At 56.8% G+C, this 13,183-nt stretch overlaps 1 protein-coding gene across 3 annotated transcripts; it reads right to left on the bottom strand.

The window, feature by feature from the left end:
* Positions 1 to 111: 111 nt before the first annotated feature.
* On the bottom strand, positions 112 to 8,837 carry ZYX (zyxin). Of its 3 annotated transcripts, none has more exons than XM_012650589.1 (10): positions 8,682 to 8,814; positions 8,325 to 8,547; positions 7,675 to 7,871; positions 7,430 to 7,522; positions 6,794 to 7,312; positions 2,735 to 2,855; positions 2,429 to 2,598; positions 2,158 to 2,336; positions 1,209 to 1,329; positions 112 to 683 (listed from the first exon to the last, which is right to left on the bottom strand). In XM_012650589.1, the coding sequence occupies exons 2-10, from the start codon at positions 8,530 to 8,532 to the stop codon at positions 579 to 581; spliced, it is 1,713 nt and encodes a 570-aa protein (XP_012506043.1). In that variant the 5' UTR covers positions 8,533 to 8,547; positions 8,682 to 8,814; the 3' UTR covers positions 112 to 578. The 3 variants fall into 3 exon arrangements, with proteins under 3 accessions (XP_012506043.1, XP_012506045.1, XP_012506044.1); XM_012650590.1 differs by having other exon boundaries at positions 477 to 683; positions 8,325 to 8,544; positions 8,682 to 8,837; XM_012650591.1 differs by lacking the exon at positions 7,430 to 7,522 and having other exon boundaries at positions 8,682 to 8,802.
* Positions 8,838 to 13,183: the final 4,346 nt, after the last annotated feature.

Genomic DNA, 13,183 nt, shown 5'->3' on the forward strand with positions numbered 1-13,183 from the left:
CAGGAAATGAGTTTTCACCTTTACCCTGATCTTTTTATCCCACCATCCCTCCATCCCACCCAGAAGGGCTGTAGACACTGCAAAAAGAGTCACTGCTATAAATTATGGAAAACAAGGTTTTTTATTTGTAGCTGTAGCCACAACCTGGCAGCACAGGGGAAGGTGGGAGCGTCCAGGCCGGTCAGCCCAGGCTCCCGGAGGGTCAGGGCGTCTCCGGCCCTCAGCAAGCAGAGTACAGAGGCTGCTCGGGGCCGGCCAAGGGCGTGGGCGCAGCAGTGAAAGCAGCAGCACTAACCTGGTGCCCCCTCAGGTGGGGCACCTGGAGGACGGTGGGTGATCCCTGAAGGGCGGGCAAGGACTGGAGCCCAGGGCTTTAGAGCCCGGGGCTGGGACTCTGCATCCCTAGGCATGTTGGGGCCCTGGGTCAGGGCACTTGGGACACTGGGGGAGGGGTGGGTTTGGAATGGAGGGAGGGGCTAGACATCAAAACAATAACTGGGACAGGTGGACGGTCAGACGGGTGAGGGGGCAGTTGGTCTCAGTGTGGGTGGTCCACAATCTGGGGGGCCGGTCCTCACTCAGGTCTGGGCTCTAGCAGTGTGGCACTTCCGGCAAAGGACATGGCCATCGAGGGGGAAGCAGCCGTTGTCATCAGCCTCAATTGACAGGGGCTTCCCACAGTCCTGGAAGAAGAGGGGATGAGAGAGGCACTGGCCAGGAAGGCCCCACCCCTGCGGCTCCATCTTGGAATTAGAAAGGCCAGACGCTTCATGGCCTAGAGCTGGTGTCTTCCCAGCCACACCCACCTCCCCATCCCTAACCCACTTCCAATCTCCTGGGACAGGACCAACAGTGGGTAGAGCTGCTTCCAAGGTGCCCGCTGCCCACTGCCACCCCGATAAAGTCTTTGGGGCCTCTCCCATCCCACCACAGCCCCCTCTGCCTCTCTAACCTCCTGACTCCCCATTCCCTGCCCTCCCCTCAGCTGCTCCCCTTTCTCGGTCTACCCATGACTCAGAGTGGCCTTACGAAAACTCACAGTCCCTCTCCTGCTGCGACAGGAAGCATTCGGGCAGGGTGGCCATGGCCACCCTCAAAATCAGCCCCATTTCCTGCAGGCTGGCATTTTCCACCGCCTGGTTAGGAAGCAGGGTCTCCCACCACCGCCTGGCCGGAGCCTGCCCAAGGAGCCCCGAGGGACGGCTGACCTCACACTTGTAACACTTCATGTGGAAGTTCTTGTCCAGAGCAACCACTCGCACGGTCTCATCGCGGCCAGGCTCGGGCATGATGGGCTCAGCGCAGACGGAGCACTTCGGGGCGTATTGCCTGGCAGGAGTAGAAAGGGGCCGGGCAGAGTCAGCATGGGGGCTGTCACCCCCCACCCCCCGTGAGAGCACAGGGTAAGGACACGGAGGTTGTGTGGCACCGAGGCAGACTTCTTCGCCCCACACCTCCAGGTGGAGGAAGCTCACCAGAAAGGCCTAACACCCCTCGTCAAGGGGAATTTCCTGCCCCCACACGCACTTTTGTCATGGGGTTCTCTCCCACTGGGTCCTTACCCCGTTCCATCCACACTGCAGCTCCTATAGAACGCATGCCCCAAGGCACCCCCCGCTCCCATCCCAGGATCCCCAACGCTCCCTCCACCCCCCATGTGGGATGTGAAGTCCTGGACACCCCAGGTAGAATCCTGACAGTGCATACCCCCAACACTGTCAGAGCTGGGGGTCAGATTCTGCAGTTTCCCACAGCCCATTAGCCGCATTAGGAGACTTTTCTGCAAGCCTGAGAAAGCCACCTTGTAATCACTGTCTCTGGGGAGAAACCAGTGTTCCAAACAGCTGATCTCCAAAAGAACTTTTAGAAACCAGCCTGTGTGTGAAAAGACGTCACTCCAGCACACTTTGCTAAACACCAGACACACAACCAAAATAAGCCTTGGTGAGGCAAGGGCTAGGGTGGGACCAGCCAGTAGAGGGACCCGCTACCCAGGCCTAAGGCCACTGGACAGCCAAATCCAGATGACTTGGCCCCTGTTGTCTACAGAAAGCGAGCCTGGGGTTTGGGGCCATCCTGGGCCAGGGTGGCAGCCTGCTACCAGGCCAAGCACGGAACCCAGAGAACGGCCCAGAAGGTGGGTAGGCAGGTTCTCACTTGTGGTAGTCAGGGACGCAGTGGGGCTGGTTGGCCTGGTCCACGATGAAGGAGGTGCCCTCCAGCGGGCAGGCGCAGACCACGCAGGTGAAGCACTGCGGGTGGTAGGCCTTGCCCGTGGCTCTCAGCATGCGGTCGGTGATGGGCTGCCCGCAGGTGTTGCACTTCTCCAGGGTGTCCTGAGAAGGCAGCAGGACGAGGTTGGCAGGGAACCGGTACCACCCAGCGGGCTTCCACTGCCGTCCGCCCAGCCCCACTCAGCCCTACTCACAGTGTAGCAGCCCTCGCAGTAGGGCACCCCCTCCAGGCTGTAGAACTGCTGCCCCTGGAGCTGCTGTGCGCACTGGCGGCAGGTGAAGCAGGCGATGTGGAACAGCTGCCCCAGCGCGCGCACGGCGGGCTGCCCCCGGGCCAGGGGCTGGCGACACTGGCCACAGAACTCTGGGGAGGCGAAGACAGCAATAAACGGAAGGAGGGATGGATGGAAGCTCACGCAGTATCAGCTGCTCAGAGGGTACCACAGGCCTGGCCCCCACAGCCAGGAAGGGGGAGGTGTCCCAGTGGGGAGTGGGCTCACCATTGACCGCCACGTTCTGCCGCTGAGGGTGCTCCATGTCCTGCATCAGCTGCTGGGTCAGCTGCTCCAGCTCCTCCACCTCCTTCAGAGTCAGGGGTCCTGGGGCCCCAGGGGAGCGCACCTGAAACCCCAGCACTGCCTTCACACCGGAGGTCACTCCCTCCACGCGCCCCTCCAGGCCCCGCCCTTCCTCCAGTGAGGGACTCAGCTCCCAGATGCTCAGATTTGACCCCTAAAGCTCCTCCTTCTCCCTCCCTTCTCTGACCCGTCCCCAGCACCACACAAATAACAGAGGGGAAGGGGGTGACCTTAGCTGGATCTCACACAGCGAGACATGTCCACCCGCTTTGCCCAAGCCCCCTTGAGCAGTCACAGACAGGCCAGAACGACTGGGCAGACGGAGGCCACACACACAGCAGCCCAGGTCACTTAAGCACTGGACACGCCAGGGCCACATAGCAACCCCACAGAGCATGCTCAGACACGGCCCCCACGGCAGAGGGGCACGCAGTGGTGCACACACGCGCACACACCTACCCGTCCCGCGTGCTGCCGAGCAGCCCCTGTCAGCGTGAGGATACAACACAGGCGGGAATCACAGGTTAAACCCCCAGAGCTGTCTGCAGGGGCCCAGCCCCCAGCTCCCTTCCCAGCAGGCCTCAGAGGAGGTCCAAAGGCCACTCCCTAGGCCAACCCACCACTGCCAAGTAGGGGACCCTGGGTGCTGGAGACCAGGGGTGGGTGGAGTTTAGGGTCAGGGCCCTGCGTGTAACCCGGAGAACTCTGGGAGGGGCCATTGGACCTGCACCAGTGTTTCCAAGAGACACTCCCACAGGAACATGGGACAGGGGTCTCCTCTATGACTGCAGAGTCCACCCACGTCTGTGGCCCCATCACTGAGTGCTCTACCTGCTAGTGCTGCCGTTCCCATTAACACCTGCAATCTCCCAAGCCTCCCTGTTACCTTCTCCTGGGGCCACCCTCCTTTTACTGTGGCCCCGCCCCCCACCCCACCCCCTCTTCATCCAGAGACCCACAGAAGTCCCACCCCCTCCCCCAGGTCTTAGCCGCTTTCCGTTAAGATCCTGCCATCTCCTACCCTTAACCAACACATGTCCCTGTAATGCAAGCATCACCTCTAGTCTTCCCTTCCTGGCATCTTGGGGACAGAAGAAAAGGGCTCAGCCAGCCCTTGCTCTCTGGTGCCACATCCATTTTGGGATGCCTCATGCCAAATGCCTCATCCATTTTGGGAAGCATGACATCTTCATCTGCGTCCCCTCCCTGTAAGCATCCTCATCCTTCAGGACACTCTATCCAGCCACTGTGCCCTCTGCCAGCCAGCATCAGTGCCCCTGCTTCAGCAACCACTCTCCAACCTCTAGCTCTTCGACGTCCCTCCGTCTCAGGCACCTTCTGCACGGGACACCCTGAACCTAAGTTTTACCTCTGAGTCCCCGTCCAACCACCACCTGCCTCTCTTCCTCACCAGAAAGACTTTCGTTCCCCTAACCCCCAGCCCACCCCTGGGTCTTGTCCACCAAAGCCCCAGCTGGGCCTGGGGCCATCTGCTCCCGCAAGGCTCTCGCTGTCCCTCCTGCCACCCGCAGCTATCTGGCCCAATCTCCAACCCCAGGTCACACTGCTGCCCGCTTCCTGTTTCTGCCTCCACACTGCAGAAAGTAGGTGGGGCGCTCACCGAACACTGCAGTGAGCTCAGGACGCTGCAGTGCCCTCCCCATGCAGCTGTTCCAAATCCATCTCCTGTGCCCAGCCCACTGCCTGGCCCCTCGCTGGCGCCCATGACTTCACCTTGACCGTGGAAGCCAGCCAGTGCCAGCTCCTTACTGTCCTTCCTCTCCCCCGCAAACACAAACGCTGCTGCGACCCTACCCTTGCTCTCTGGATGCCTCTGCCGGGGGGAGGCGTCCCCACGCTCTCCCAGGGCTCAGCACCACAGTCCTGCCTCACACCCTGCTCCCCTCCTCCAGGGCGCTTCCTCCCCAGACCTGGAAATCACACACACCACACCACACACTCATACACACCCACATTAACACTCACACATACACACCACACACGTATCCACACAATCTCACACACTCTCACACAGTTACACATCACACTCACGCAAACACACACACATACACCACACCACACGCACCCCTCACACGTTCACCTTCACACATACACACACCACGCTCACTTTCACACACACTCTGTCACACTCACGGTCCTTCCCTTAGTCCCTCTTCTCCTGCCCACGTGTGAGACCAGGCTCCACCAGCAGCCCCATTTCTCACCACCCACTCCTTACATTCTGTCCCCACCACATGGCACAGACGCCATGCCAAGGCCATCCATGATTTCCTAACAGTCAAATCTCAGGCCTTATTTGAGTCCTCATTCTCCTCAACCGCCCCCCGACCCCCACCACACTCTCTTCTCCAGGACCCACCTGACTCTCTCGCCCACGCGCCCCCCCACCACATGTATTCCCTAGGAAGCTCCTAAGCTTTGGGACCACCAGCAAGCCACACGCCTCTACTTAGGGGCTTTCCTGAAACCCGGCCCTACATTTCTAACTGAAGGACGGGTCCAGCTGAAAGAAGTCCTCCGGGAACCTGTTGCTCAACATGTTGACAGCTGGACCCCTCCTCTTCCCGTCCAAACCATTTCCCCTTCTGGACTTCTCTATTTTGTCAGCAACACAGTCATTCCCCAACACTGTCACGCTCCAAACCTCCATGGCTTTTTTTACTTCTCCCTTCCCCTCCCAGCTGCTTATCAGTTACCAAGTGTTGGAGGCTCTTCCTTTGTAAGAGCTCTCATACCAGGGTCTTATTTTTCATTGCAACTAATGCTACTGCTGCCCAGGAGTGAACTCACTGACCTCCCTACCTCCAATACACATTTCTGCTGGAAAAGCTTTCCAGAAAGTTTCCAGAAGCACTGCTTTCACCAGCCCTCCCAACCCACCACGCACCTACCCAAAAGTCATTACTCTCTAGGACATCCAAATGCCATTCCCTCTCCTGTCTGGATTCTCCAGGTCTGCCCACCCTTCAAGGCACACCAACTCCATAAAGCTTTCCAAAGTTGCCAGCCCCAAGTCCACTCTCTGTTCTGAGTTCTGTAACTCACAGGATTCTGCAAAGCTCATGGGCACTTGGCATTTCTTCCTATACCGTGTCTGAGTATTTGCAGACACCCACACTGTCAATGGCCTCTGCGGATGGCTGGACTAGATGACCACCAAGGTCCCCAATCTCATCAGAAGATCTCATATCCCAAATTAGAGGGCAAGAACCATTTTGTAATGATAGCTTTTCTATTTTGAGCATTTATGTGCCAGTTACAGAACCTAGCACACTCTAGGCATTAGCTCACTTAATCTTCACAGCCACTGTATAAGCAGATAGTGTTATTTTAAAGATGGGGAAACTGAGGCTCAAGGTTCACCTAACTCGACTAGGGTGTAATGGCTGTGAGGTGCCAAGCCAGGAATTCTATCCCAGGTCCATCTGACTTCCGAAGGCTGAGCCTCTTGGAGAGATCTCTTCCCTCCCGTGTCCCAGCCTCTGGAGCACAGAGCACAGAGCCTGGCACTCAGCTGATGCTGGCTCAGCCAGTGTTTACTGGGGCTGAGACTCTTATCTCCAGATGGCCCTCAGGCGGTGAAAGTGCTCAGAGGAGCAGGGAGATTAACTCAAGACCCAAGAATGGGAAAAACCAAGGTTGGACTGCTGATGTCATCCCTTCCCTTTAACATTCTGGGGCAGAGGCACAAAGGGAAGGTCCACTAAATCCTCCTAATGCAGAGCTTGGGCTGCTCTGCCCACTCCCAGGCAGGCCCCGCCCAGGCAGGCCCCTCCTCCAGAAGAGCTTCTCCTACACCGTCCCACCAGCCTAACTGGCAGGATGAAAACTCCTATCCAGCCACCCTCGCTGCCCACTCCTACTCTCCTGGGTCACCTTGGGTGCTTATTCTCTGGCTCCTGAGCCAGCCCCTCCCACCCCCAGTCCATGGCCTCAGCTTGTCCCACAGCAGTCCCTTACCTGATTTTTGTTCTGAGCCGGCGGGGCCACCGGGTGCTGCTTCTCCTGCACTCGGGGCTTCTCCCTCTGCTGAGCATAGGTAAAGCTGGGGGGCTGAGGGGAGCCTGTGCCAGTGGAAGAGGGAGCTTCGGGGGGCCCCAATTTCTGATTGGGCTGAGACCCAGGGCCACCTGGGGCTCCAGGGCTGAACTTGGAAGCCACAGAAGTAAACTTGGGAGTTGCTGGAGAAAACTTGGGAGCTGGAGCTGGAGATGGGGCTGGGGGACCTCGGGGCTGGGTGTTAGCCAAAGATGCAGGCAGGGGCTGGGCCTGGGGCTGGACCTGAGGCTTGGCCTGGGGCTGGGGTTGCACATGGAACTGTGTCTGGCTCTGCGGCTGAGCTGGAGCCAGGGGCGCAGCCTGGGAGCCGGAAGGGGCCTTCCAAGGAGGCAGGGGCGCTGTGCCCCCAGCTGCAGGTTTTGTACTGGACTTGGAAATGAATGGAGTGGCCACTGGTGGGGGTACATATCCAGATGACACCTGCAAGGGGCAGGGGAGGGGAGAGAAGTGCAGTCAGAGGAGGACAGGGCTGTCCACAGTTCTATCCCCAGCCTCTCCTGCTCTGAGCCCTGCTTTTCCTACTTCCTGGTCCCTTACCCGGGCTTTGAAGGGATCATTCTTGGTCATGTCATCCAGCAGAGAGGACAGAGAGTCGATCTCCAGGTCAATACTGCTCACCTTCTCCCTGGGCTAGAGGATCAGGGGTCAGAGCACCCATCCCAGGCTTCCCCCACCCCAAACAGGGCAGAAGGGCAGAGGTGCAGGAGAGGTAACAGGAAAGGCCCTTCCTCTCCTCTCCTTGGGGGTGTCCCGGTGCAGCTTCCTCTCCCAGGCCTCCATACCTGTGGTGGGAGCGGTATGGGGGCCTCAGGCCCTCCCTCCTCCTCCAGCGGAGGCGGCGGGGAAGGGAAGATCTCCTCCTCCAGAGGCACAGGGGGAAATGGTTCTTCGATCGGGGGAGGCGGGGGTGGGAAGGCACCTCCCAGAGCACCCTCGTCGTCGCCATCCCCAATGAGCGGAGGGGGAGGTAAGGGAAAGTCTGGGGTAGGAAGGAGAGAGAGGGCCTTCAGCAAGGGCCCCTCCTCTCCTCCCCCAAGTTCCCCTCGGTCTACAGCTCTACCCCCCAGCCCAAGAACTCTCCCCGGGGTCCCGGAGCGTGTGGGGCAGGAAAGGGGGCAGGAGCGCCGGCGCTGGAGAGGCTGGGGAACGGCCGAGGGTGGTGCGGCTCCCGTTACCCTTCGGAAAACGGACGCAGAGTGGAAGATTCGCGGCCCACATTCCCGCCTCTCACCCCCAGGCGAGGGACTTGGAACTGTCCCAGGAGCCTGGCTCCCAGCCATGAGCTCCACGATGAGGTAAGAACATCTGCTCGGGACAGGGTGGCTGAGCCCAGCCCCCTCCGCAACAACCTTTCCGGACACCCCTCAAATTCCCGAAACCACTGCCCCCACGCCGGCACTCGCCGGGTCCAGTCCGCATCCCGACTGCCTACCTTCCGGGGGCGGCAGGGGGATCTCGCCCACCCGGCCCATCTGTGCGCGCTGGGCCCCGGCTGCCGGGGCAGGCTCGCCGTCCCCGGGCCGGAAAGGATTCACTTTGGGCTTTGGGGCCACCACAGGGCCGAACTTCTTCTGCGGGGCGTAAAAAGCCGGAGCCGAGACCGAGACGGAGATCGCGGGAGGCGGGCGGGGGGCCGCCATGGCCTGGCCGGGCTGCTGGGGGTAGGTCGCCAGGTTACGCGGCGCCGGTCGGGGAGGGACCCTCCTGCGGCCGGAGCTCCCTTGGCGCCCCCCGCCCCGCCCGACGCCCCCTCCCCGTGGCGGCCGCCGGGCCTCTCCCCGCGCCTCACCGGGGGCCGGAGCGTGCGCGCCGCGTCTCGGTGACCGCCTCGGCGCCGGGTCCGCGGACTGTGCGTCCCGGTCCCGAGCAGCCTCCAGCCAGGCGGGGAGGGACGCGCGGAAGAGGGACGGAGGGAGGGAGGGGGCGGGGAGAGAGAGGCGCGAGACCATACAAGGAGCGGCCTGGAGAGGGGGCGGGGAGAGCGGGGCAGGGCGGACCAGGCAGGAAACTCCCCCAGGAAGCGGCCCTGGTCCTGCCCCAGGCCGGAGGCTCCGCCAGGTCCGCTTGCCCCCGCCCCGCTCACCGCCGCCCCCGCCGCCCCGGCCGGGCTCAGACCACCGCTCCCCAAACACAGGCCTCTGATGTCATTTCCTGACCTGCCCCGCCTCCCGCCCGACTGGCGGGTGCCGGAGATCTGACTCACCGTCCCTGCTCCCGGCTCAGCCGGCGGGGGTCGGGCGGGCGCCCCGAAGGGACCCAACAGCCCCGTTGCACCCCCGCCGCGCCCAGCACCGCCACCCCCCCGGGCCTGCCGTTACCTGAGGCCGCTCCCGCCACCACCTCCCCAGCCAGCTGCCGGCCCCGCGCCCCAGATTCCCCCCACCCGTGTCAAGCTGGGCTGGCAGGACGCAGGGATCGGGCTCCAGGGTGGACGCGAGGGTGAGGGGGCGTCCTCTCTCCCTGCACCCCGCCCAGGCTCGTCTGTGACCCGGGGGAGCGCGTGTGAGCACGAACCTCCAGCGTTTTCGGGGGATACTAACTTCCAACGCTGGGCAGCCTCTTAAGGCTTCTAGGAATTCGCATCACCCGCGCCCCCGCAGGCGGCTCAGCCGCGGGAGGACGGTCGGGGCCCCGGGGTCAGGAATGAAGGTGGGAGGGCGGGGCCGAGGCGAGGGCTGCCGGCGGACGAGGGATCGCGGAGGACGGACGTGGACGCGGGCGACACGTCCAAGGCAGCTTTCCAGCGCCCACCGCGACCCACCCTCTCCCGGAGCCGCTGGGCGACGGCGGGGCTCCTGGGGATTCGGAAGCCGCGTCCAGTGGAGCCCCCCACTGGTCAGCCTCTGCCGCCGGCCAGGGGAAAAGAGACCAGACTTGGGTTCTTCTTTTTTAATTGCACTGGGAGGGGTCTTCTGCTGCTTCTGCTTCTTCTTTCTCAATTGCACTGGGAAACTTACCAGTCGCGGCCCCAGTCGCGAATTCTTCCACACTCACTACCTGCAAACTACTGAGTCACGGCTTTTCGCCTCCTAGCCCGATATCCACCCCCAGGCGCTTCCTTTTCTCTCATCCTGTCAGCCTTTACTGCCATCTGAGACAGTCCTCAGATGTTCACACCCTACTCAGTTTCCAGTCCTTGGCCCTCCAAATCCGCTACACTCTATTGTTGAGGAGCATCTGGGCCACTCTTTAGAGATCATCCAGACTAATCCATTAAATTGATGATGGAAAAATGGAGGCTTACAGCTGAAGAGATGGTGCCCGGGTCACACCCAGGTGGCGCAGGTCTAGACTGGCACCGGTGTCCTGCACTCTGATGTCAGGTACAGCAACGCTGGGCGAGAGAGAGCAGAGTGAGGTCAGAGTGACAAGTCTCTTCCTTCTCGCTGCTCCATCTTCTCCATCTGTAAAAGAGTGATGTTGTTTAATCCACCCAGCTTATTGCATTGTATGGAGAAGTACATGAAATGCCATAGCTGAAAGTGCTATATAATGCTCAGTATTATTAAAGTCCCGGTTCTGCCCACAATGGAAATTCTGACCCGATTAAAGTAAGACATTTCCCCCCATGTGTTCCTTGTTGGGTTGCCCAGCAGATCTCTCATGGGCCTTGGTATACACAACGTCCTCTCCTTCCTTCAACGTTACTAAGTCCTCATTATACCTAAGACTACATCTCTGGCACCTTCCAGACCTCGCTGATCTTTCTTTTCTCCGGCATCTTGTTTTTGTCACCAGTGTTTCTCATAGCTATCGTCTGTGTAGCCATGTGTGACACAGAAAATACACAGTGCATACCTGCCTCTGACACACTCAAGCAGGTCCTGGGCCTGTCCCAATGAAGATCTATTAGAAATTTGATACTGGATTTCCTGTGCGTGTTGGAGACTGTGTCTTAGTCTTTACAGACCAAATGTCTCATCACCAGTATTTCAAAATATACCCACTTGGGAAAAAAAAAAAAAGTTAAGAAGATGGTTTCCAGATAACTTCATAGGAGTAGAAACCATCTACCCTCTAAATGTCTCCTTGAGGAATGCATGTGCAAAATAGAGTACGTGTAATTGTTAGGCAGCTGAGCCTATTTATAAATCAGGAATAGAAGAGCGCGTAGGCAGGCTTAGTTTTACTGACAACTAAGAGCATTTGGGATGCAAAATATTAAAGCTCAGAGTTTTAACCCAGCCATCCTAAATACAAGTAGAAACACACAGAGTATTTCAGAAGGACAGAGTCACTGGGCCAGGTTGTCTCATGTGGAGCTGAGAGTCACTGCTATTAAAATGCAGACAATGAACAAGAGCATCCCTGATGATTCTTGGGGATTTTTCTTAAGTAAGCAAAACTCTAATTGATATCCTCAGGTAGTATGTGTAAAGTGTAACAAATAAGTAGATGTCCCTGCCTAAAGCATGTCCAACAGCTTGGTACCAGGTCAGGGAGACAAAGTAAAAAAAATGAGCTCTGACCTTTGCCACACGCCTCCAGGGATTTATATCCACCAGGTAGCAGTATGTTTTCTTTAAGGGTACACAACATAAAGGAGGAAGTTAGAAGCAGTCAAGGAAGAAAAAGGAAGAAACACCATCATGACAAAAAAGTGAATTTCCAAATGAAAAGAGGAATGCTAGCTATCAGGAGGTTCCTTCCATACACCGGCTGCTTCCATACACCGACAGAGGATCATCCATGTGCCAGGCACCATGCTAAGCATGCTAGCAACAGCAGCAATAGCACCAGCATGACAATAACAACAATAACTAAAAAGACAGCACACACTGAGATAAGGCTTAGGTTGTCTTGTGAGGCACAATGCTAACTAAGCACTTTAAATAGATTACTCCCTTGCTGTGAACTGACCTACCCGGAAAAAAAAAAAACAAAACAGTAAATATATTACCTTCATCTAATCTTGCCCATAAACCCGTGAAGAATATACGTCATCCCATTTTTCAGTTAAGGAAACTGAAGCCAATTAGATGTTGGATTTCTTACTTGCTAAACTGCAAAATTTTTTGCAACACAAATATTTTATTATTTTACAACACCCCGGCCCAACCCCGGCTAACCTGGCCCACCAACAGCCTCTGCAATTCTGCCTCCAGCCCAACTTTCTATTCTACATCCCTGGGCCACCATTCTCTCTATCATACGACACCTTGAAATTCTGTCTGTCTCTTGGCTTGTGAATACTCACACAGATTTTGTATATGCCAGGTGTATGTATACAAAAGGACTTCAAAAAGTTCATGGAAAATGGAATTAAAAGATAAAAATAAAAATGTAAACTTTATTCCTCAACATAAGCTCAATCAAGGTCAAGACACTTTTGTAAGCAACCATACCAGCCACTTAGTCCCTCCCTAAGAACTGAGGGTCCTGAGAATTCAACCATGTCGATGCAGTCTTTTTTACATTATTAACTGAAGAAAAATGGGTGCTTCTTGTAGATTTAGATTTATTAAGATTAGAAAGCAAAAAGAAGTCAGAAGGAGCCAAATCAGGACTGTAAAGTGGATGCCTAATGATCTCCCATCAAAACTCTCACAAAATTGCCTTTGTTTGATGAGAGAAATGAGCAGGAGCATTGTTGAAGGAGAAAAGGACTCTCTGGTGAAGTTTCCCAGGGTATTTTTCTACTAAAGCTTTGGCTAACGTCCTCAAAACACTCTCATAATAAGCAGATGCTTTTGTTCTCTGGCAGTCCAGAAAGTCAACAAGCACACTGCCTTGAGCAACCCAAAAAAACCGCTGCCATGACCTTTGCTCTTGAACGGTTCACTTCTGGTTTGAGTAGACTGCTTCCACCTCTTGGTAGCCATTGCTTGGATTGTGCCATCCTCAGGATTGTACTGGGAAAGCCAAGTTCTGTCCCCTGTTTACAGTTTTTTGGAGAATTGCCTCAGGACCCTGATCACACTTTTAAAAAATTTCCATCATAAGCTCTGCTCTTGTCAATCGGGCACAATGGTTTTGGCACCCATCGAGTATAAAGTTTGCTCAACTTTAATTATTCAGTTAGAATTGTGTAAGCTGAACCAATGGAGATGCCTGCGATATTGGTTATTATTTGTGCGGTTAACCATCAGTCCTCTTCAATTAAGGCACAAACAAGATGAATTTTTTCCTCACAAATTGAGGTGGATGGTCTGCCATTGCAGCCTTCATCTTCAGCATCGTCTTATCCCTTCTTAAAATGTGTTATCCATTTGTAAACTGCTGATTTCTTTGGGGCGTTGTCCCCATAAACTCTCTTTTTTTGATACAGGATCTTGCTGTGTTGCCCAGACT

This window comes from Propithecus coquereli, unplaced genomic scaffold (genome assembly GCF_000956105.1).
Source record: "Propithecus coquereli isolate 6110/MARCELLA unplaced genomic scaffold, Pcoq_1.0 Scaffold334, whole genome shotgun sequence".
Classification (NCBI taxonomy): Eukaryota; Metazoa; Chordata; class Mammalia; order Primates; family Indriidae; genus Propithecus; species Propithecus coquereli.

Excerpts from the sequence above, each read along its gene's own strand:
- ZYX (XM_012650589.1), bottom strand. The coding sequence starts at position 8,532 with ATGGCGGCCCCCCGCCCGCCTCCCGCGATCTCCGTCTCGGTCTCGGCT. Across the intron at positions 1,330-2,157 it reads TGCGTCCCTGACTACCACAA|GCAATACGCCCCGAAGTGCT; the intron begins GTGAGAACCTGC and ends TACTCCTGCCAG. Across the intron at positions 684-1,208 it reads TGAAGTGTTACAAGTGTGAG|GACTGTGGGAAGCCCCTGTC; the intron begins GTCAGCCGTCCC and ends CTCTTCTTCCAG.